The 23,604-nt window shown below is 39.1% G+C and overlaps 1 protein-coding gene across 2 annotated transcripts in view; it reads right to left on the bottom strand.

The window, feature by feature from the left end:
* The window catches only part of ELP3 (elongator acetyltransferase complex subunit 3), a 98,177-nt gene that overhangs the window by 26,667 nt on the left and 47,906 nt on the right, over window positions 1–23,604 (bottom strand). For both annotated transcript variants that reach the window (XM_054497366.2, XM_063669388.1), the window contains exons 11-14: window positions 7,433–7,523; window positions 4,837–4,902; window positions 3,016–3,243; window positions 1,399–1,480 (exon numbers count right to left, since the gene is read on the bottom strand). In XM_054497366.2, the coding sequence (XP_054353341.1) occupies window positions 1,399–1,480; window positions 3,016–3,243; window positions 4,837–4,902; window positions 7,433–7,523 (467 nt within the window). The remainder of the gene's footprint in view (window positions 1–1,398; window positions 1,481–3,015; window positions 3,244–4,836; window positions 4,903–7,432; window positions 7,524–23,604) is intronic.

Raw genomic sequence — 23,604 nt, 5'->3', positions numbered from 1 at the left:
AAGTGAGCCTGAGTCATTACATTTTCATAATTATAATCATGAAAACCCAAGCATGGGTATTGATTTACTGATTGGCAACAACTTATTTATTTATTTATTTTTAAAAAACCTCATTTCAACTTTCATTTTCAGAAGAGATGATTTTCTCAGAAGGTGTATTTTAGCTTTAGGAATGTAGCAGTCTAACGGGAAAACAAACATGCTGGATGAAAAATAACCTATATTTTGATCATGGCTCTCACCCTGTTAGCTTCTTACTGGGAACAGCGATTTCTGTAAGGATACACTATAGAACAGCAGATGTGAAAGGGGTCTACGTCATTTCTTGCTCCACTCACACATGCTATACTGAATTTTCCTTTTCATGCCCACTTCCCCAGTGACCTGCTGTCCTAGATAAGGAATGGGGAAGCTCCTGATGGGGTTCAGAACACACTACTGCAAAAGACGGTGTCTTGGCATACTGAGTATCTTAAGGTGAAGGAATCAGAAAATGGCGGATGCAGGAAGGACCCTCAGACCTTCCCCTTCCTTCTCCCCTGCCGCAGATCGTGAGATGCTCATGAGGGAGGTGCCCTCACACCACCTGGAGCAAACAAACACCTTCATCTCTGAAGGTAGAGGGGCACCTTGAGGGATCTAAATGAACAGGCCTTGCTAAACATTCCCGTTTATCACCCTTAGCTCTTACTCCTGTGTCCTGTCTTATTTTTTCATGACTTTGCACTCGTATAAAAACACTCAGGTTCAGCCATTTCTTTGGGTCTTTATTTCCTTATAAAGGCTTTCCTGTTCCATAAAATTTATATGCAATAAATGTGTATGTTTTTCCCGTTAATCTGCCTTTGTCAGTTTAATTTTCAGACCCAGCCAGGGACCCTAAGAGGGCTGGGGAAAACATTTTTACTCCCAAACAGGGGAAAGCTGTTCCCCAGGATTGAAGTTACTGAGAACAAAATTGAAAGAGCAAGAATTTGGTTTTTAAACAGCTCGTACTGGCAACTGAGGTTTTATTTTAATTTCTGAACAATAGTGATAATCTCCACAATAGTGAAAAACACTCATGTTTTTCTCCTGTCCATATCATCGAATTCCATTTCCTCAGATACAGTAACCGGGCACAGCACAAAGAGGAGGCGACCATGCTGACCAGTGTGACAGAGAGTGCAGAAGAGGGGATATGGGTCACAGGTCCTGACTCTCAGAGCGCTCGGAAATCTCTATTCCACTAAACTGCTTTTGTGAATTTTGTTTGAGCACAAGTCCTTCGCCAGTCAGCTCAGCTCAATTTTGAACGTAATAACCATCAACAGGGGCAAGAGGGTACCAACATAGTTTTCACTGTGGTGCCAAGTTCAAAATGGGAAGGAATCATGAACTTCGCCCTCCCCCAGTTACCTGATATCACAGCGATTTTCCCAGACCCATGTTCTTCTCTAGCTATTCTTTCTGCTTCCTCCATCAGCAGCATGCCAAATCCCTGCACAGAGCAACGAAGAGGAGTGGGAATTAAAAAGGAAGGAAGTTCATTAAAAGGGGTCCATAAAACAAGAAGGCTATATACTTTAGTAGTTGCTAAAATCTGTTAAAATAAGAGTGAAAAAGCCCACTTATGGGAGTAAGGAAAAAGAAACCATTCAATCATACCAAAGTTACACTGTAGCAAACAACTGAAAAAGGTGTAACTTTCGAACAAGAACTACCAAAAGGTATTTTGTGGATGATGTAATCTATTCACAGGAAGACAGTAATTCCCTCTCAAATTCTGTCTCTTTTTAGGTAAGTTCTAGGCAATCTCTAAATGATGGAAGTCTGGGGCAGTATGTCTTTAATTTCTTAGTCACCTCTCTACTTTTTTTTTTTTTTCTCTTGAGACGGAATCTCCCTCTGTTGTCCAGGCTGGAGTGCAGTGGCTCCCTGCATTGGGCGAGATCACTCTGGCTCAATCTTGGCTCACTGCAACCTCCGCCTCCCAGGTTCAAGTGATTCTCCTATCTCAGCCTCCCGAGTAGCTGCGACTACAGGCACGTGCCACCACGCCCAGCTAATTTTTGTATTTTTAGTAGAGACAGGGTTTCACCATGTTGGCCAGGCTGGTCTTGAACTCCTGACCTCAGGTGATCCACCTGCCTCAGCCTCCCAAAGGGCTGGAATTACAGGCGTGAGCCACCACTCCCGGCCACCTCTCTACTTTCTAAGAGTTGAGAAACCAGGCAAAATTCTTAAATAATCAATTTTGGCTCTTATATCATATCCACCATTAGGTTTTAACACATTCTCTGGAAATTTTAAAAAGTGAGTTATTAAGGTAGGTTGTCTGGGGTTAGAATAGGGTTCCCCTATGTATAATACGGCTTAACCTTAGGAAGTGTTTCGTAAGTGCTTTCCCATCACCATCTAACCTGACTCCACAATAAGTTGACCCATATGAGATTGCCAGTATTAGACGATTTCTTACTTTCAAAAATACTAACTGCAGGCCAGGCACAGTAGCTCATGCCTGTAATCTCAGCACTTTGGGAGGCCAAGGTGGGTGGATCATCTGAGGTCAGGAGTTCAAGACCAGCCTGGCCAACATGGTGAAATCCCATCTCTACTAAAAATACAAAAATTAGTCAGGCGTGGTGGTGCACACCTGTAATCCCAGCTACTAGGGAGGCTGAGGCAGGAGAATCACTTGAACCAGGGAGGCGGAGGTTGCAGTGAGCCAAGATCAAGCCACTGCACTCTGGCCTGGGTGACAAAGTGAGGCTCTGTCTCAAAAAAAACCAATTCCATGTGGTTCAATCTGTTATGTTCCAACTGACTGAGTCTCAGTTATCTTTTCCTCCCAAAAGGATACAATTTGGAGAGAAAATATCTCTGAACAACTAAAACACCGGCTCCTCTGTTTCTATGCTTCTCTTTCCCCTCTCCTGCTCCTCTGCCTCTTCCTCTTCTCTTCACCCCATTCCTTTTCTCTTTTCCTACTTAGGCAGTTTCTTAGAAGTCAAATAGAAATGGAATACAGGATACCTGATGCTGAAATTTAGTAGGATCCCGGCTGCTCACAGGGACCACACTTCCATACACATGCAGCTCTCGTACTATGGAGACACCTCCACCCAATTCGAAACGGAAAGTTTCCTCTGAACACTTGCGTAATCGTAGGAGGCCAATCAAAATGTCTTGATCTGGGTCTTCGTATGACAAGAATGTTTCCCAGCCACCATTTGCAACATAATCTCTTCTTACCAATTCAACCTATTTAGTAAAAAGCCACAAAAAATATTATTCAAAATTAAAGAACCAAATTCATTTTTGTAATTGTATGTATTTATTTAGGTTAACATCTAGTTAGGGATAAGGAATGAATAATCACTAATTATGTTTCTTTTTACTTGTCTACTCTCAAATAGCACCAAGATTAAAGTTCACACCTTGTTCATGGACTATTATAAAAGGAAAATAACTGTATAATTTCACAAATACTTGAACTTCATTAACCTTGAGACTCTTACAGAGATCCAGCTCAGTAAAGGCTTCCATGCATTTGACTCCCCATGAAGAGTCTCTTAATGTAAAATTTCAAAATCACGTCACATGCGTAGCTCTCAGGAGCACCCCTTTGTCTCAAAAGTGTCAGGTGCTCAATGGTTTGGGTTTCATCTTCTAGTCCTTATCGCCTCCACTGAAACCTATCTTTGGGGAAGAAAAATGTGATGCTGGTCACCTGCACCTTGATGAAATTTTAAGGAAGTATGGCCTCCCACAGGGCACTTAAATATTATGCATAATTATGGGATAAAAATGTTAAAGAAAGTTCAATCATGGAGGGTAGCTTTTGGGGGGAAGCTTTGTGGTAGCAGTCTGCACAGGCTTTTGGCTCTTCAGCTCATTGTACAAATGGCTCTTGCACTTTTCTTAAATAGAAGCCATATGTAACAATATGCACGCACAGAGAAAAGTATACAAGTGGACATGGCCACATGCAGAAACACTCGGTAGATGGGGAGATGGTACCCAGAGCAAGGTGAACAATTCAGACTAACACATATTCCTTCTCAACAATGTTTGCTAAATAACTGAACAGCACAAGAATTTGGCAAATTGTGTTGGGTCTACTTTTTCTCTCAAAAGGTCCTAAATGTGAAAAATGTCAATTAACTGATTCATGCTGAGAACAGAAACATCAATGCAGAGATCATCTATTCCAGCCTTTCTCAAATGGGGTTCCACAAGAGAATCAAATCCTACAGAAAATCTGGCATACAGCTAGACATTACAAGAGTATAAGAGAAAAGTTAATTCATTACATACCATGAATGCCTTAAGGCATAATGCTTAATTTTTGTGGAGCCTGTGGATAAGGGCTGATCTATTCATTTGCTTATCACCATTGGGCAACAGCTGAATAGTTACACATAAAGAGAGAAGCAGATCATACTATGCTCTTCCCAAATGTAGCTCGTAGTCACAGGGGACTATTTACAATTGAATTTATTTTAAATTAAAAATTTAGTTCCTCATTTGTACAAGCCACATTTCAAGTGCTCAACAGTCACCACAATATTGGATACTGGATAGCTCAGATCATAGAACATTTCCAACACTGCAGAAAGTTCCACTGGACAGTGCTAATCTAGAATGAGGTTCAGACTTCATTTTCCTAACCTGGCTCTTCCAGAATTCTCGTATTTGGCTTTCATGGTTTGACACCAGTATCTAATCCTCGATTAGTCTCTGCTCTTAGTTATTCACTCCTGGGGCCCTGTCCTTGGTTAAGAATATGTGGGCCCAGGGTTGGCAAAGATCTAAGGACAGTACCTAGGCCCTCTATGACATGAAGAGACTAACCTGGTATGGCCGTACTTTGTGATGAATTTCTTGGATTCCAACTTCTCTGGTTCTCACATCTCGACACTGTCAAAAAAAGCGGCGGGAGCGGGGTGGGGAGGTGGGAGGGGCACAAATATAAAACTGGTAACTAATTCAATCTTTATTTTTATTTAAACCTCTCCACCAAACCCTGGGCTCAAAATTAAGTTTGCATATAACCTACAGTGAGATAAAAGAGCTGAATTTCAAAATAAAACCACCTTTAAACAATCTGAGGATGGGGAAACCAGAGTAGGAATGTATGAAGTAGTACAGTAGTGCTTTTAAAATAAATTTAGAATTCGAAAAAGATCAATATATAATATAATCTTAGCAGTAAAGAATGTAAGTCATAAAAGTCAGAAACAGGTTTGCCTAGGGGATATAACTATCTGAAAGTACAATCCAGAAGTATGTATATAAAAAGTAAATTCCTAAATGTTTAAAACCTCCATTTTACGGCAGTTAACATTTTTAGCATCACCATATTTGTATCATTTTAGGAACATCCAAAAAGTACATGTTGAAGATGGCTTTTTTTTTTTTTGCAAGAAGGGCACTGTGGAAGAAAGGAAGGGAAAGAAGAAAGGAAAGGAGGAAGGAAGGATGGAAGGAAGGAAGGAAGAGAGGGAGGGAGGGAGGGAGGAGGAACCTAGAGCCATGTACTACATACTCTGAAGCACAATCACAAATGGCTCTTTGAATAACTGAGAAGGCATGGAGCTGCCTGCAGACAATGCCAATGCAATGCCTGGTCTGCATGGCCAAGCATCTGTGATGCGGCTCTCACTTCTATTCCACAACCCACAGTGCATGCTATGCTACCAGACATTTACAATTACACAATCCTTTTCATTATTATAAATCATTGTAATTATTCAATTATATATCTTATGGTGTATTTCCCCCCCATAGAACAAACCATAAACATTTTCTTCCAGTAAGAAAAGATCACTGTGGGAAATTTGATGATGTCACATAAGCTTTTCTAGTAATAGTATATTTATGAAGGACTGCTATATATGTACAGAATTCCAAGAGAAAAATAAGAGCTCGTTATTCAGTTGTAGAAAACTAAAGCTACTTCCACACCCCAGGAACCAGCTCAAGATAATGTTTGCTGAGGTAGAGTCCATGAATTCCAGTAAACAAAAACTGTACAGCAGATGAAGATGATCAATCTCTGTAATTATTAATCTACTTAATGTAGCTGCTGTCCTTTCACTACAGTAGTTCTATATAGTAGCTAGCATGGGAATGTATTACTGTTCCATGTTCTTAATGAACATCTGCATGCTGTTTCTGTTATTTTTTTTTTTTTGGCATGCTTTTTTAAAGGCAGAGATTGGTGTGTGCTTATTTTCTGCTCAAGATGTTGCCTATAGGAACTAGATATATTTTGGCTATGACTGAATTCCAGCCTTTGGACTCAATCCCAGCTTACTTTAATAGAGGCTAACAAGGCTTATGAGGGGTGAGGGTTAAAGAAGATGGATGGATAATGAGATTGTTGGGATAACCAGGCCAGGTCAGTCACTTTGGCCTTCTTGAAGGTCAGTGGCCTTCTTGGAGGCGAGAGGAGATGGAGAACACAAACAGCTGGAGCCTGGGAGGCAAAGCAGGCACACAATCTTGTTTGGTGTCATTTGCTATTTTTCTGCAACATAAAATTGTTCACTTTTTTTTGGTAGAATATGCCAATAATGTTCACAAACTCTCCCCTGAACAATCTTCTGAAAAATTTTCTCCATAATAATTTGAGTGAGAGAATAAAATGTCTTAGGTAAGTCCACAAACACCATATGCAATCCTTGGAACCATGTCTTTCAAAGTGCGGCCCACATCTGAACTGTGCATGAGAACCATGTACCTAGTGCTGGATAACAAACAGATAGGTCCCATCCCAACCTACTGATCCAGAATCTCTGAAGGCAGAGCCCAGGAGTCAGCCCTTGGTCTCAACACCACTCCTGGTTTATCCCTTTAGCAGCTCTAAGAAGTTCCTGAGCACTGGAGTTTCAAACCTTCCTATGACTTAAGAATTTCCCACAGAGACTGTTAAGTTGCAGGTTCTTGGGTTCTTTGTACATCCTGGGCCAGCACAGAGGAGATGTTTAGTAAATATCTGTGAGCGAAGAAGGGACTTCAATGGCCAGAGGGATGGGAGACTGGTATATGTGGGGCAATAGCAGTTTTGGCAATTATTTCATGCACATAATACTTGTCTTTTCAAATGATTATACTTTCCTTTCAGGAATCACATCTCCTTTTTCTTCAGTCAATAACTGAATACCTAATACTTCAAAAGAAAAACTGTTTTTAAAAACTGGAGTGGGGCACGCAGTTGGCAATCTGAGCAGGCAGAAGAAAGCAGAATGGAATGAAGGAAAAGGAGGCAGCCCCTGCACCACTGGCTTCAGCTCCAACATGGTCCAGTGACTATGCCTTCAACATCTGGGGGCTTTCCGACCTGACCCGCAAGTCTGGTTTTAGGGGTGGTAGTGGCAAGGTCTTTTGTGTTTTAGATTCCTCTTTTTCTCAACAGTTGTGGCCTGACCGCCATATCTGCTCTTACCTGTATTCCGAGGTCTTTCATTCTTGCAAGTGCCAGCTCTCTCAGGTTACCATGCTCTACTCCTGAGCTAACTAAAGGCATTGGAATATCCCTGTACACAGGAGAAAAACATAAGCTGTTGCAAAATAGAAATCATTCTCCACAGCAGTAAGGCAAGGATATTAAAAAAAGTAAAAAGAACAAAAATAAAAAAGCAAGAAACCTATAAAGCTGACCAGGAAATCAGAGGCAAAGCCTCCTAACAAGCAGCTTCTCTATGCCTCAGCTTTCTCATCAAGGAAATTATGATTTCCCCTGACCTTCAGGGTTTCTGTGAAAGGCACCTGATGGAAATCACTTTATAAAATTACAGAGTGCTAAACAAATGACTGAATGCCCAATAACCAATTTGTAAAGATTTCGAGTAAAGAGACATTTGTACCAAATAAATCAAGAAATAAATTTTTTCCTTTACAAAATTTGTTCAACAATGTAGCTTCCATTTTCCCACACAGCTGCTGAATGACAAGTAACTGGGATGCTCAAAAGCCTGCTTTAGCCAACAACTGGTCTCAAAGATTAAATCTTTTTTCCTTGTTTCTCGAAAATCTAAGTTAAAAGTGACTGTGCATTAGAGGAATAACAGCTTGCCTAAAGATAGGAAGAAATAAAATTTATTTTCTGGCATTAATACAGCATAAAGTACCAGGCATCAAGGAGACTTCCATCAAGAGCTGAAGTTATGAGTTCCATTTTAGTTGCTCCAACACTCTCCTCTAGACAAAAATCAGTATCTAAAGATAAAATAGTTAACAAAATCTGAAGTAAAAATATGCTCGGCACATCTGCTTCCTATTCAAAGACAAGTCTCTAATTTGTTTTGTCTCCTATGTGGTTGATCAGAGGAAAGATGTGGAGAATATGCCAATTATCTTTTCTTCTCATTTTGCTTTTGAATCAACTTGAGTCTTTTCCTCCTCTTTTCACTTATCCCTTCAAATGTTAAATACAATTAGCTAATTCATCCATTTGATTTTAGTAAGATATTCCTCCAGCAAAAGTATCAAAAGCCAATCAATTAGCTTTAAAAGCTATACAAGTAAGTCTGTTAGGCTCTGGAAGCCAGGAGAGTTGCCATACAAACTCTATAAATCAAAGATAAGTCAAAATTCTTTAAGGCAAAGACACATTGGAGGGTTCAAAGTGAGAGTGACATAAAATGTATATATTAGAGTGACCAGAGTTAGCATATATGGCTTACTTACAGTTATCACTAAAATAAATTTCTATCTTTGGAACTATAATTTTCTTAAAATCAAATACATTTTAAAATTAGTAATCAGATGACGCTAAATGAAGGCTACTAAAGTAAAAAATATGGTTAATTTTGGCAAGGAACATATGTATATTTTTAAAATTTTACTGTTTCAGATTGTACAAGCCAAATAAAGTCTTCTAAATGCCCTTTTTTACCCTGAAATAATTTATAAAGAACTCACAAATATATAAATTATTAAATATATGGCTACACATCATATAGATTAAATATATGGCTATACATCTCATATATACACATATAAGAAATATATAAAACTTAAAATTTAAAACATCATACACGGCACAAAATTAATCTGATAAAGTCAGTGGCAACCAGTGTTAGTGCCCATTACATGACAAATACATTTAATTCTTGTTATTCATGATAGTTATGCTGTTGTGAATACTGAATTAGTGAATACTAAAGCATTGTCCACAGGGGATATACAGGGTTAGGTTCCTGTGAGCCCCTAAAACATCTTCAACTGATCAATGCATAACCTTGTTTGTTGCATGTTTCTGTTTAAAGGCACCTTATTTAACATATAGCTGATTCATGAACATTGAACTCATGGCCACAGCAGTATAACTCATGGACAGCACTATAACTCAAGGACAGCACTATAACTCAAAGCAGCTTACCTAACATATGTAATTTCTCTAAGGCACACAACAGCCTTCTTGCATTTAGGAACATGAGATAGCATCTCAGGACCACACTTGGGGCAGCGCTCCTCTCTGTGTCCTTAGTTAATTAAGAAAACGAATGAAGAGGTGCGGCATACCATGGATGGCTGGACATGGGAAGAGAGCAGAGGCCTAAAGGTAGGGCCTCTGTGGGTTGAAGGATGACTGTATGTAGGAAACTGGTCACTGAGAAGTTAATTACCCAATGCACCAAAAACCAATTAAAAAATCTCAAACCCTTAAAAGAAGCATCAATTAAACTCTCATCAGCTCTGTTACCATAGGTAGAAAACATGGTTTTTAAGAGTCTCCTTTGTATAATGGACTCAGAGGAGATAATCCAGGACAACGATGTGTAAGAGACTCGCCCACGGAGCCTACCCAGCCCACAGAAGGGCCTGCAGAACCTGTCTCTCAACCAACAGGACAACTTCCCTCCATTAGCTCCCCAATCATAAATGATGCTCTGTTGTCCTGCTCTTATCCTATTGCCCCTTCCCTACATCCAAATTAAACTTCCTCCCTATGAAGAAACTGATTTGCTTATTAATCCATACGCACAACTTCATACTTGCTCTTTTCACTGGCACACAGATTCAAAGAACTGTTCTAATTTCTAAACAGCATACTTTGAAACTTGATAGGGACAAATGTGGACAGGTATTAAACACATGGAATTAATCCGATAAGTGGCAAAGGTAAATCATTAACTAAAAATTCATCTAGACAGACTGATAATTTACAATCGTAAAAAGCTGAGGCACTTTGGAGCCTTAATTTGACATTAGGGAAGAATATTAGGCCCTTCTTTGGTACTTTAAGTTCTCTGCTGGCAAATGACAATTTGGTTAGGCAGACCCTGAGTCTGCCACATTATGGTAACTACTAAAGCTTGCAAATGACATGTAAACCCCACAAGGATTTTCTAGGATATGACATCTGGTAAATCACCATAGTCGGAGCTACCTGGATGTTCAGTAATGGTTTCAAAACTAGGATATAAGACCTACACATTAAAAATCATTTACGGTGCCAAGACAATTCTATGAGAAAATAATAGTCTTTTCAACAAATAGGCAAAAGAATGAAACTGGACCCCTACCTCATACCATATATGAAATTTACTCAAAATGGATCATAGACCTAAATGCAGTAAGAGCTAAAACTACACAACTGTTAGAATAAAACACAGAAGTAAACTTCATGCTGCTGAGCACTTTTTTTTTTTGTTTTGAGATGGAGTCTCGCTCTGTCACCCAGGCTGAAGTGCAGTGGCATGATCTCAGCTCACTGCAACCTTCGCCTCCCAGGTTCAAGCGATTCTCCTGCCTCAGCCTCCTGAATAGCTGGGATTACAGGTGCCTGCCACCACACCCAGCTAATTTTTGTATTTTTAGTAGAGATAGGGTTTTGCCATGTTGGCCAGGCTGGTCTTGAACTCCTGGCCTCAGGTGATCCGCCTGCCTCGGCCTCCCAAAGTGCTGGGATTACAGGCATGAGCCACTGTGCCCAGCCACTGCTGAGCTTCTTATACATGACGCCAAAGCACAAGTGACAAAGGAAAAAGACTACATCAAAATTAAAGACGTCTGTGCTGCAAATCATACCAATAAAAAAGTGAAAAAAATAACTCACAGAATGAGAGAAAATATATGTAAATCATATATCTGATAAGGGACTTGTATCTAGCATATATAATGAACTCATACAACTCAACAACAAAAAGACAACCCAAGTGAAAAACAGGCAGAGAAGGGACTTCCAGTTTCTGGTTCTGCATTTAAGGAGCTTGCAAGTTGCTACTCTACTTGAACAAGTAGAAGGTCAACACTCTGAAAAGTCACAACTCTTCTTGGACCTGTAAGAGGAGATGACATAAGGTAAACTACTGCCCCGGGGCTGGAGAGACAGAGAGGCAAATAGAGGGAGTTGTGGCTTCCCAGAACAGAGACCAGAGACTCCCTAGTGGAAGTCGTGGCTTAACAGAGCAGAGACTCCTGAGTGGAAACTGCTGTGAGAAACCAACACTAAGGTAAGAAAACCTGAATTGTAACTGATGAACTGCTGGAGGCTCAGACAAGTCTGAGAGTTAAAAACTCCGGATGGACCCACTCACAGGCCAACTCCTACAATATTGTGAGATTTACCTCCAGTAGCTTGGCCAGGTCCCCACATTAAATATCAGAGAAATAAACCCTTCTGCTTCTGGCTGGCAGAGGGGAAAAGAAACCATTTTGAAACATGACCTAGCACTGCTTTTCTTAATAAGGCCTTCCCGCAGGAGAAACTAGTTAACCAGAGCCTAACTGACCTGGGGGAAGGAAATACCCAACTCCTGCCCACTCTAGTCATCCTGTCCCATCTAAGGGGGTAGGAAAAACCGAGAAACCCTTGTGAAGTTCACAGTCCAAGGGCATAGGCTCACTGAAAGACTAAGACCTAATCACAGGACTAGCGAACACTTCTCCCCCGTCATCTTACCATCAGGTTACTATAAGCCTATTTACAGCAATTCCGTTTACCTAGAACACTATATGTCCGACTATGAAGAAAAAATTAGAAGGCATACCAAAAGGCAAAAGACACAAGTTGAAGAGACAGAGCAAGAATAAGAACAGACATGGCAGGGATGTTGGAATCATCAGACCAGGAAGTTAAAACAACTATAATTAACACGCTGAAGGCTCTGATGGAAAAGGTAGCTAGCATTTAAGGACAGAGGGGAATGTAAGCAGAAAGGTGGAAATCTGAAGAAAAACTAAAAAGAAATGCTAGAGATCAAAAAATCACTGAAACAGAAATAAAGAATGCCTGTGATGGGCTTATTAGTAGACAGACACGGCTGAGAAAAGAATCTCTAGGCTTGAGATATTATCAAGAGAAACTCTGAAAATGGAAAAGCAAAGACAACAAAGACTGAAACAAATAGAACAGAATTACCAAGAACTGTGGGACAATTACAAAATGTGTCACACAGGCCGAGTACGGTGGCTCACACCTATAATCTCAGCACTCTGGAAAGCCGAGGCAGGAAGATCACTTGAGCCGAGAGGTTTGTGACCAGCCTAGACAACATAGTGAGACCACATCCCCACAAACAGTGGAGGCACACGCCTGTAGTCCCCATTACTTGGGAGGCTGAGGTGGGAGAATGGCTTGGGTAAGAGTGAGACCCTGTCTCTAAAATAAATAAAAGGTGTAACATATGTGTAATAAGAACACCAGAAAGAGAAGAAACAAAATAACATAAGAAATATTTGAAACAACAGTGACTGAGAAATTCCCAGAATTAATATCAGACACCAAACCACAGATCCAGGAAGCTCAGAGAATACCAAACAGGATAAATGCCCCCAAAACCTACACATAGGCATTTCATTTTCAAACTACAGAAAATAAAAAGATAAAGAACATTCCTGAAAGAAGCTGGGGAGGGGGAGAAACACCTTACGTATAGAGAAAAATAAAAATTATATCCAACTTCCCCTAAGAAACCATGCAAGCAAGAAGAGAGTACAGTGAAGTATTTAAAGTGCTGATAGGAAAAAAAACACCTGCCACCAACCTAGAATTCTGTATCCTATGAAAGTATTCTTTCAAAGGATAAGAAAGGAGAAAAAAAGGCTTTCTCAGACAAAAATTCAGGGAATTTGTTGCTAATAGATCTGCCTTGCAAGAAACGTTAAAAGAAATTCTTTAGAGAGAAGGAAAATGATATAGGTCAGAAACTCAGACCTACGTAAAGAAAAATGTTGAACAAAAATAAGGGTAAAATAAAACCTTTCCTTTTTATTATTTTAAAATGATCTAACAGAGTTTGTTCAATAGCAACAATGTATTCAATTGTGTATGCTGCTATAGATAGCTTATGTGTGTGTATATACATACATATATACAAATGCTTACTTATGCATGTATTTAAGTGAAATGAATGACAGCAATGACACACGGGACAGGAGGGAGGAATTAGGATTATTTTGTTATTATAAGGTATCACATTACCTGTGAAGTGAAGTGGTATAGTGTTATTTGAAAGTGAATTTAGATTAGTAGTAAATGCACATCGCAAATTCTAGGGCAACCACTGGAAAAAAAAAGTAAAAAAGAAGAATAACTGATATGCTAAGAAAGGAGAGAAAATGGAATAATACATAATGCTTAATTAAAACCACAAAGGGCAGAAAAAGAATGGAAGACAAAAATAGAAACAAAGAACAAGGGCAGCAAAAGCAGTGCTTAGAGGAAAATTTATAGCACTGAATGCCTATATTAGAAGAATAATCTAAAATAAAAAATCTAAGTTTCCATCTTAGGAAACTATAAAATAAGTAAATTAAATCCAAAGTAAGAAGAACATAAATAATAAGAATTAGAGTGGAAATTGAAATTGAAACAGGAAATCAACAGAGAAACAAATCAATGAAACCAAAAACTGCTTCTTTGAAAAGACCTATAAAAAGTTGATTAGCCTCTAGCCAAGCTAACAAAAAAGAGAGGACGGAAATGCCTAGTATCAGAAGTGAAAGAGGAGACATCACTACAGAGCCCATGAACATTAAAAGGATAACAACAGAAAACTATGAACAACTCTATGCCCACAAATTTGATAACCTAGATGAAATGGACAAAGTCCCTGAAAGATACAATCTGCCAAAACTCACAAGAAGAAATACTCAATCTGAATAAGACTATATCACTGGTGAATTCTACCAAACATTTAAGCAAGACTATACCAATTCTCTACAATCTCTTTCAGAGGACAGAAGCAGAGGGAATACTTCTTAGTAGTTCTTAACTCATTCGGTGAGGCCAGCATCCTTAATACCAAAACCAGACAAAGAACTTACAAGAAAACTGTCTGAGTCTGTTCAAGCTGCTCTAACAAAATATTTTATGAACAACAGAAATTTATTTCTTCCAGTTCTGGTGGCCAAGATTAAGGTACTTGCATATTCAGTGCCCGGTGAGGGCCCACTTTCTCACAGATGGTGCCTTCTTGCTGTGTCTCATATGATGGAAGGAATGAGACAGTTCTCTGGGGCCTCTTTTATTAAGTAACTAACCCCATTCATGAGAGCTCTACCTTATTAACCTAATCACATCCCAAAAGGTCCCACCTCCTGATGGTAAGGATTTCAACACATGAATTTTTATTTTTTTGTGGGGGAGGAACATTCAGATCACAGCAACTACAGACCAACATCTCTCATGAACATAGGTGCAAAAATCTTCAACAAAATATTAGCAAATGAAATCCAATGTATCAAATGCATAAAAAGAATATGTTGAAACCAAGTGCGATTTATTGTAATTCATCAAAACAATGAGCTAAAGTAGAAAATCTCACGATATTAGTCGATACAGAAAGTGCATTTGACAAAATCCAACACCCATTCATGGTAAAAGCTCTCAGTAAACTAGGAATAAAGGGGAACTTCCTCAACTTGATAAAGAGTATCTAAAAATGCCTATCACTAACACCATACTTAATGGTATCCAGTGAGAAAGTCTTTATTCTCACTGGATGTGTCCAGTGTTTCCTCATGACCAGAGGCCATGAATTCTAGGCAGGAATACCACAGAAATGATGCCCCGTCTCAGTGAATAATATAGGTATGCTACATTGACCTGTTTCATTGCAGGATGCCCTGGTCAAGACTGTGTCTGCCGGCTATCTACACCATGGTCATCATTTCCCCCTTTACATCTGAGTAATATTTGATGGGGAGAAATATCAATATCATGACAACACCCTGTTCCTCATCAAACCTACAACTACTAGTCTCACATCGACTGATGACTCCTGTCTCTATCACCTTTCCTATAATGGTTGCTAAATAGTGACTATTTCTACCATCCCTTCTATATTTACTAGTTGACCTTGTATGTAAGGAAGACTTTTCCCTTCTTTCCTATTTATCTATTCATTTATGTGTATCAGTATAAACTTATGGATTCCTATTTTATACAAGTTTTTAACTAATATTATTTATTTTGTTGCTGACATTAGATTTTTGCCAGTGGGTACGCATTCAGGCTGGTTTCTGGGTCCTTCTGACATGACCCTGTCATTCTTTGATTATTTACTTACTCTCTGGAACAACAAGATGTTCTATGTTCATCCTGTATGTTTGCTGCCCAGCCCTGGAAATGATCATTTTTCTAAGCACTGATTTCTTTTAGTGGAGAGTGGTATTTAGAAACTATAATCTTAGAACTCACTGTGTTTCTTACTGCTGGGTGTCATTGCCTCTAGAACCTCTCAGTATACACTACTAAGAAATATATGCATGCATATACATATACACACACAGACAGACATATATTTATATATATATAAACATACATGCTATAACTATTTCTATATATAAATCTTTAAACCTGTAAGTTCATACTGATAATTCCAATATTAACATGGTACCCTGGTGTTTTTTTCAGCTTTCACCTTTTAAATGTTTGTAAATCCCTTCAGGGAGTGAGAAAACTGGCTCTCCTTATCTTTAGGACAACTACTCATTTGCTAAATCAAATAAGTTCTTTGCTCAATGTAACTAATCTCCCAACAACTGCAGCTGCCATCTCTGCACTCCCTCCCCTTACCTCTGCATCAGTCAGGTGCCAGGCATGCTGCTGGCCACGCTTCAGGGGCACTGTCTCCACAGGCAGTGGGAAGGGGAGATGGGAATGCAAGGGGAGATGATCTCTACAAATATTTTTAATAACAAACTGGTACTTTCAAAAGACATTAAAATTTCAATAGACGTAAACTCTCTAGGGAAGGTTTTACATACAGTGTTGGTAAGCAGAACTGTATGATAAAAAGACCCAGGAGGCTGCTACAGAATCTGTGGGGCCCGGTGCAAAATGAGAACATAAGTCCTTGTGAAAAAAATTATTAATAATTTCAAGACGGTGACAGCAGAGCATTAAGCCAAGTGCAAGACCCTATGCGACTGCATGCGTCACATATCCTTGAAGCTGGCCCTGATTCCCAGAGAGCACAAGTCAGTGAGGACCTGGTAACACAGGCATTCACGCTGATGCTGACAATTCACAAATGTCCTTAAATTTACGTCTGCCACTATGAGAATGCAACATGGATTCAATGGTCTTTGGTAGTATCGTGCCGTGAGTATACCAGATGGAAGTTTTTCCTCATTAAGGAACAGAAATGTGGTAATTGCCAGTTTCAGTGACAAAGTCTTTTTCACTGAAAATTAAAAGAGATAATTCTATGTATGCTGAACATGTTCAATGGACAGAGTACTGCAGTAAGCAATCTGGACTATATAAGCAGGCATTGTTACAGTCTTCTAGGAGTTGAAAACCTAGATGAGATTACTGACTATCTGAGCTTGCTACATTCATCTAGGTAGGAGTTAAAATTATTTTTAGGTTTCTCCATTTGATTCAATCTAGTTCCACTTTCTTGGCCTGAAGAGCGATTACATACAAGAACATTCACTATTCTATTTCAACAGGTAACATTTCAAGCTTAGAGGTGCTGATATTTGCAATTTGCTCATCAGAAACCTTTCAAGTGATGTCTAGGCCTTTTTTTGTCTGCAGTTGCTCATACTTCAGAAACATGTTTGGGTTGTGAATTGGTATTCCTATTCTAATGTTTCACGATGATTTAAATATCACATCAGCAGACAGCTGTCAAATAGCCTGAGGGCAGTAACAGTTTAATGTGGCTCCATCATGTGTCTGGACAGAATTTTACATTTAATCATTGACTGCACCCTTCAGGGCTAGAACACAGAATCTTCTATTAGGATGCTGCTTCATAAAAACACCCTGGAAGATGTTACTGACTCAACTGTCATAAAATTAAAAAGTATAAATAGTCTTTTTTAAAAAAAGGTAATGGGTAGGGCAGGGCGGGGAAAATAACCAATTAAAAACATCAAGTAATCTATCAGTAAAATACAGTAAAATTTTAAAAGTGTGAAACATTGTGTTCTCACTCAAATTATCTTCCTTTCCTCCATTCTCCCTTCTGATACCTGCCTAAGTTCCTTCTTGGCCAGGCATGGTGGCTCACGCCTGTAATCCCAGCACTTTGGGTGGCGGAGGCAGACGGATCACCTGAGGTCAGGAGTTCGAAATCAGCCTGGCCGACATGGCAAAACCCCGTCTCTACTGAAAGTACAAAAATTAGCCGGGCGCGGTGATGGGAGCCTGTAATCCCAGCTACTCAGGAGGCTGAGGCAGAGGAATCGCTTGAACCTGTGAGGCGGAGGTTGCAGTGAGCTGACATTGTACCACTGCACTCCAGCCTAGGTGACAAGGGTTAGACTCCGCCTCAAAAAAAAAAAAAAAAAAAAAAAAAGGTCCTTCTCCACATAAACCTTGTAAGTTCAGCTTCACCAGTCAACAGTGTGTTGCCTGTAATTGGTGGAAGCTGCCACTAGGTGAACCTCCATGGAGGCTACGCAGATTTTCTAAAGGCACAGAACAGAAAGACACAAATGATTTTCCTTTACAATGATTTAAAACAAGTAAACTATAATTATTAAAAATCATCTGGACTAAATATCCTGGGAGGAGACTTTTCTCCTTTGCCAGTGGCTTCTTCCTAGCAAGACATAACTAATATCAAATTAAACAGAGTCAGGGTGCTTAACTGTAGTCTTAGACTAATAGCAATTTTCTACAGTCTCAGAATTGCTCTAAAACTTTAAGGCTGAAGCTAGAAAAAAACATTGCTGAGTAAAATCCCCATGAGTCTCTCTTCCCAAATCAGTTGCCACTTGATGCTGTATAAACACTCAGCCTGCTCATACACATTTGGCTATAATGTTTAGGTTAGCAATGAACATTTTTCTGAGCACTTTTATTTCAAAATTTTACTATCTAGGTTTTGATACAGGTTTCTTTTTTAATTTTTTTTTTTTTTTTTGAGACGGAGTCTCACTCTGTCACCAGGCTGAGTGCAGTGGCACGATCTCAGCTCACTGTAACCTCTGCCTCCCAGGTTCAAGCAATTCTACTGCCTCAGCCTCCCAAGTAGCTGGGATTATAGGTGTCCACCACCACACTCGGCTAATTTTTTTGTATTTTTAGTAGAGACAGGGTTTTGCCATGTTGGCCAGGCTGGTCTTGAACTCCTGACCTCAGGTTATCTGCCTGCCTTGGCCTTCCAAACTGCTGGGAAAACAGGCGTGAGCCACCGCGCCCAGTCTGATACAAGTTTCTTTCTAAAAGTCCAGACATTTTAGATAATGTCTGAATTCCAAAATTCTAGTTACCAAATTCTAGTTATATCTGAATATAAATTTTAAAACACTTTGAAATGGAATTTCAGGGTTTTTGTTTTTGGAGACAGGGTCTTACTCTGTTGCCTAGGCTGGAGCGCAGTGGAGCAATTACATCTTATTGCAGCCTCGACCTCCCAGGCTCAAGTGATTCTCCCACCTCAGACTCCTGAGTAGCTGGGACTACAGGCATGTGCCAACTCACCTGGCTAATTTTTAAAATGTTTTTATTTTTTGGTAGAGATGGGGTTTCACCATGTTTCCCAGGCTGGTCTTGAACTCCTAGGCTCAAGCGATCTACCTGCCACAGCCTCCCAAAGTGCTGGGATTACATACGTGAGCCACTGTGCCTGGCCGAATTTAAGGTTTTTAAATAGAGATATGAAGCTGCTTTACTAGAACACAGCTATCAGATTGTTATTATGTGCTAAGTGTCCTATACGAACACGAATATGGTCTCTTGGTTCCCTAGTCTCCTATTCGTTTGGGTGAGAGGAAAGAATTCAAAATGAGGCAACATTTATGAACTTTTTCTGAGCCTTCTCAATAAAAAGACAATATTTATAATCCAAATTTCATGACTGGCAAATTAAATATAAACAGACAACTGATGTAAGAAGAAACACAAATAATAATCAGTTACAAGGAAAACTAGGGAAATGCAAATTAATACCCTTAATTAAATAAAATAAAAATACTATAAAGCACCCAATTCTATAGAGGTTGTGACAAAACCAGTAAATGTTTACTTTAAACTGGTATAATCCCTTTGGAAAGCCATATCAATATTCATAGCAAAAAGTGTAACATTTATTTATTTTCCCCTTGTTCCAGAAATGATTTAAGAAGTACAATAATAATGAAAAGATGCTCAGGCCCTTTGCCACGTGTAATCCTTCTCCCAGATTATACCACTCTAAGAGGTTACTTCAACAGCAGCAGAAAGTTCTGTGTACACGAAGTTTAGCTGCAGTGGAGGCCAGGACAATCACACTTAAAAAAGGAAGAAGCAAGCAAAGACACCTGGAAGCAATCTAAACTTCTAACACGGCGAACACTTTACTAAAAAAGACAAATGAAAATTGCAGAGTACTATGCTGCCATTAAGTTTATGACCAGGAAGATTATTCTAAACCCTTAGGAAACGGAACATCAAAGTGCCAACAGCAAATTTGCCAGTGTATAAAATATACTGATACGTAAAGATGCACTCCAACTTTGTAAGGACATTTTTGGAAAAATAATGTTAACTTGTTATTAATACATATATTGAAAGTGGTTTAGTAGTTTTACAGAGAAAACATTATTTTGCTCATGTAAATAGAATTTATGGCTAGAAATCAGGAAGAAACATAAGTTCTGGATAATTAGTAATATTCTATAGACTGTTAGGAGGGGAGTATAAAAATCACATGATCAAAAAAGAAGTCCATGAGATCATGGAGTGGTGCTACACAGCAGAAACACAAGATGTAATACATTGACTAGAACGTGAAATCTCATATGCTACCTCAGCACTGCATACGCCTAGTCTAAAATTTCAGTGATTTCAGTGGCTGTTGAGAATAAAAAGCAAGTTCCAATATAAAATAAATCTGAATCATTTTTCAATGTGGTATATACAAAGAAATGAGTAAAAAGGAAGTAGCAAAATATAATAAACATGAATGAGTTCTTACGCAGGCAGTCACAGTAATAGTTTAGTAACACTCAATGCAAAACATAAAGTAACATAATGCATCTCAAGGAATTCTCCTCATGCTTACAAAAAAGTAAATGCTTTACTGAACCTCAGTCCACAGTAAGCTACATTAAAAAAAAATGAATTCTAACAGAAATGTGTGTAACAACAAATATCATAGTTACATATCAAAAGCACCAAAACTACATAAAAAATAAGAAAACGAAATGGAAAATACTATGAAGATATTAGTCTTTGTACTAAAAAATCTAGCAAATGATCATATTCACAGTTAACTACATTATCAATCCTAAAGCATAAAACCCTGACATCACAGCTAGACTCTGGATGACTCTCTTCACCAATGGCATTACTGTGTTAGGAACTGAGTCATCACTATCTTCAAACAATAAACTGTCCTCAAACTCATCGAGGATGTTACTAATTCCACATTTTCAAAGAGATTGCACCACTGCCTCTTGTTTTACAGTATTCCATTACATTTCAATCCACCCACCTATGTGTGAAGTAAGACTGTCGCTTTGAAATCTTAAGCCTACATCCACCTGTATCACTCCTCACTCACAAGCTCCATAAGTGATGTATTGATAGAGAAACATATGTGACAGTTGGGCCTCCTGAAATTAGAGCTTGTGGACTCTCCTATGGGCCAATTCTCCGTAGGAGAAGTGTAACGGGGTCATATCAGAAGAACTGAGAATAGCCAGGTTTCTTTAACAGGCCTCATATGTTGCTTATTAATAATGTCATGTCTTTCTTATCATATGACCTTTTGGTTGTATCATGTAAGTGTTCTCCACTCTTCCTGTCATCACTCCTTTACATTTTTCCTATAGAGACTATTTCTGCTGCCCTTGTTTTCTTCAAGTCCTTATTTTCTCAGTTGTTGGTAGGCCAGGATAATGTCGCATAGTGGTATTTAGAAGTCTATAAAATTAAGCTTTTAATGGTATAGCAATGTTTCTGCTGCTTTTGACTCACTGGTTACAGCAGAAAGAAATTTAAGCTGAAAACGAAGGGAGAAAATGCAAATTCTTCATCTGATTGCCCGTGGGATCCAGGCCTTGTTACTTTCGGTATTTCTGGATGTGAAATTGCTAACTATTTTGTGCTGTCTGTTGCCATGCTCTGCGGCTGAGAAGCTGCATCTTCACTGCTCTCTGGTTGCTTGAATCAGTTATACATGCAAATCATCTTTTTCTTTTGTCTCTGTGAATGCTATTTACTGCAGCTTTGTTGTCTACTGTATTAATTTAGATTCTGAAACAATCACAAAGTTACACAAGAAGTCCCAAGTGCAGTACAAATAATTATTTTCCTGAACTATTTGAAAGTTAATTTGCAAATAAGATGTCCCAACGCCCTGAGAATACTTGAAATATTTCCTACGAGGATATTCTCTTACATAACCACAAAAGAACCATCAAAATGAGGAAGTTAACATGGATACTTCACTAGTGTCTAATCCTAGACCCCATTTGAGTTTCACCAGTGTCCCAATAAAGTGCTTTACAGCCAAAGGACCCAGTTCAGAATCTTGTATTTAATTGTCATGTCTGTGTAGTCTCCTTCAAGTTGGAACTCTTTTCTTCATCCTGATACTTTTGAAGATTACGGGCCAGTTATGTTTTAGAATGTTCCTCAATTTTGTTTTGTCTAACGTTTCCTGACTATTGGATTCAGATTGTGAAGTTCTGGCTGAGTAACACAGAAGTGATGCTATGTTCTCATACCCTCTATCAGGCAGCCTAGAATTGTGATTTGTCCTATTACTGATAATGTTCACTTTGATCAGCTGCCAGGTTTTCCCACTATTAAGTTATTCTCTTTCACTCTGCAATTGGTAAGTATGGTGGGGGAGATACTCTGAAACTATGTACAGTCGGTAGTCAGTTCTAGTCCTGTTAGCAGGCAGTAAGTAGTTAACATTCTACCAAGTGTCACCAACACACTTACATTGTATACTGAGCAATTGCTCTTAGGGAAAATACAAGGTTAGGTTCCTGTGAGGCCCTGGTCACAATATTTTTGTCGACTGTTTAATACATAACCTTGTTTTATGTGTGTTTCTGTTTAAACACACCTTATCTTATATATATTGTTGATTCATGAACACTGAACTCATGGCCAATGGCACATCACTCATGCCTGAACAAAGCTTACATAATATGTATTCTCTCCAGAAGGCACGTCAAAGCCTTCCTGCACTCAGGAGAAATAGCCAGCACTTCAGTACTATGCTTGGAGGCCATACTAAACGGCGAATCCTCAAAAAACTGCACAGAACTTTGAAAAACATGGCATGAAACAGACTGCAAGAAGGACATTGGCTCCCAGGGTGAGTGCTGAAACGAGAAGGCAGAGCACCACCTGTTTGACCTCAGCTGGTGACAACGCTGGGCAACTCAAATTTTTCACTGCTAAGCATGCCCAAGAATGACTGTGAAAATGCCAGTATTGGATTTGAGTCACAAACGAATTTTAGTGAGTAGGAAAATTTGCAAATAAGGAATCTGAGAATGATGAAGACTGCAAATATTATGTTCTGAATCACACTTACAATTTATTAATTATGAATATTGGTATAAACTGGTAGATTCCTGTTTTATTCAGCTGGTTATAATCTGTTAATATCAATATTTATTTTGATGCTCAAATTGTCCCAGATTTGGCCAATGGGAGCCCTTTAAGCCAGCTTCCCTTTTCTTCTTTGAACATTTCCTTACTTTCTGGCACAAGAGGTTCCTTTTAGTAATGGAGAGCATTTAGAGACCAAGATCTAGAAACCAGCTGTGCTCACTGGAAACTAAGTACACTCATTGCTATGAAAGACACACACACACACACACACACACACACACAATATGTACAGTTGTCCCTCAGTATCCAAAGGGGATTGGTTCTAGGACTCCCAAAGATACCAAAATCCATGGATGCTCAAGTCCCTCATATAAAATGGTGTAGTATTTGCATATAACCTATGCACATCCTCCTGTATACTTTAAATCACCTGTAGATCACTTTTTTTTGAGATGGAGTTTCGCTTTTGTTACCCAGGTTGGAGTGCAATGGCAGGATCTGTGCTCACTGCAACCTCTGCCTCCCGGGTTCAAGTGATTCTCCTGCCTCAGCCTCCTGAGTAGCTGGGATTACAGGCACCTGCCACCACGTCTGGCCATTTTTTGTATTTTTAGTAGAGACACGGTTTCACTATGTTGGCCAGGCTG

This window comes from Pongo pygmaeus, chromosome 7 (genome assembly GCF_028885625.2).
Source record: "Pongo pygmaeus isolate AG05252 chromosome 7, NHGRI_mPonPyg2-v2.0_pri, whole genome shotgun sequence".
Lineage (NCBI taxonomy): Eukaryota > Metazoa > Chordata > Mammalia > Primates > Hominidae > Pongo > Pongo pygmaeus.
The sequence above is the reverse complement of the archived record's forward strand: the minus strand, read 5'-3'. Positions and strand labels throughout refer to the sequence as shown.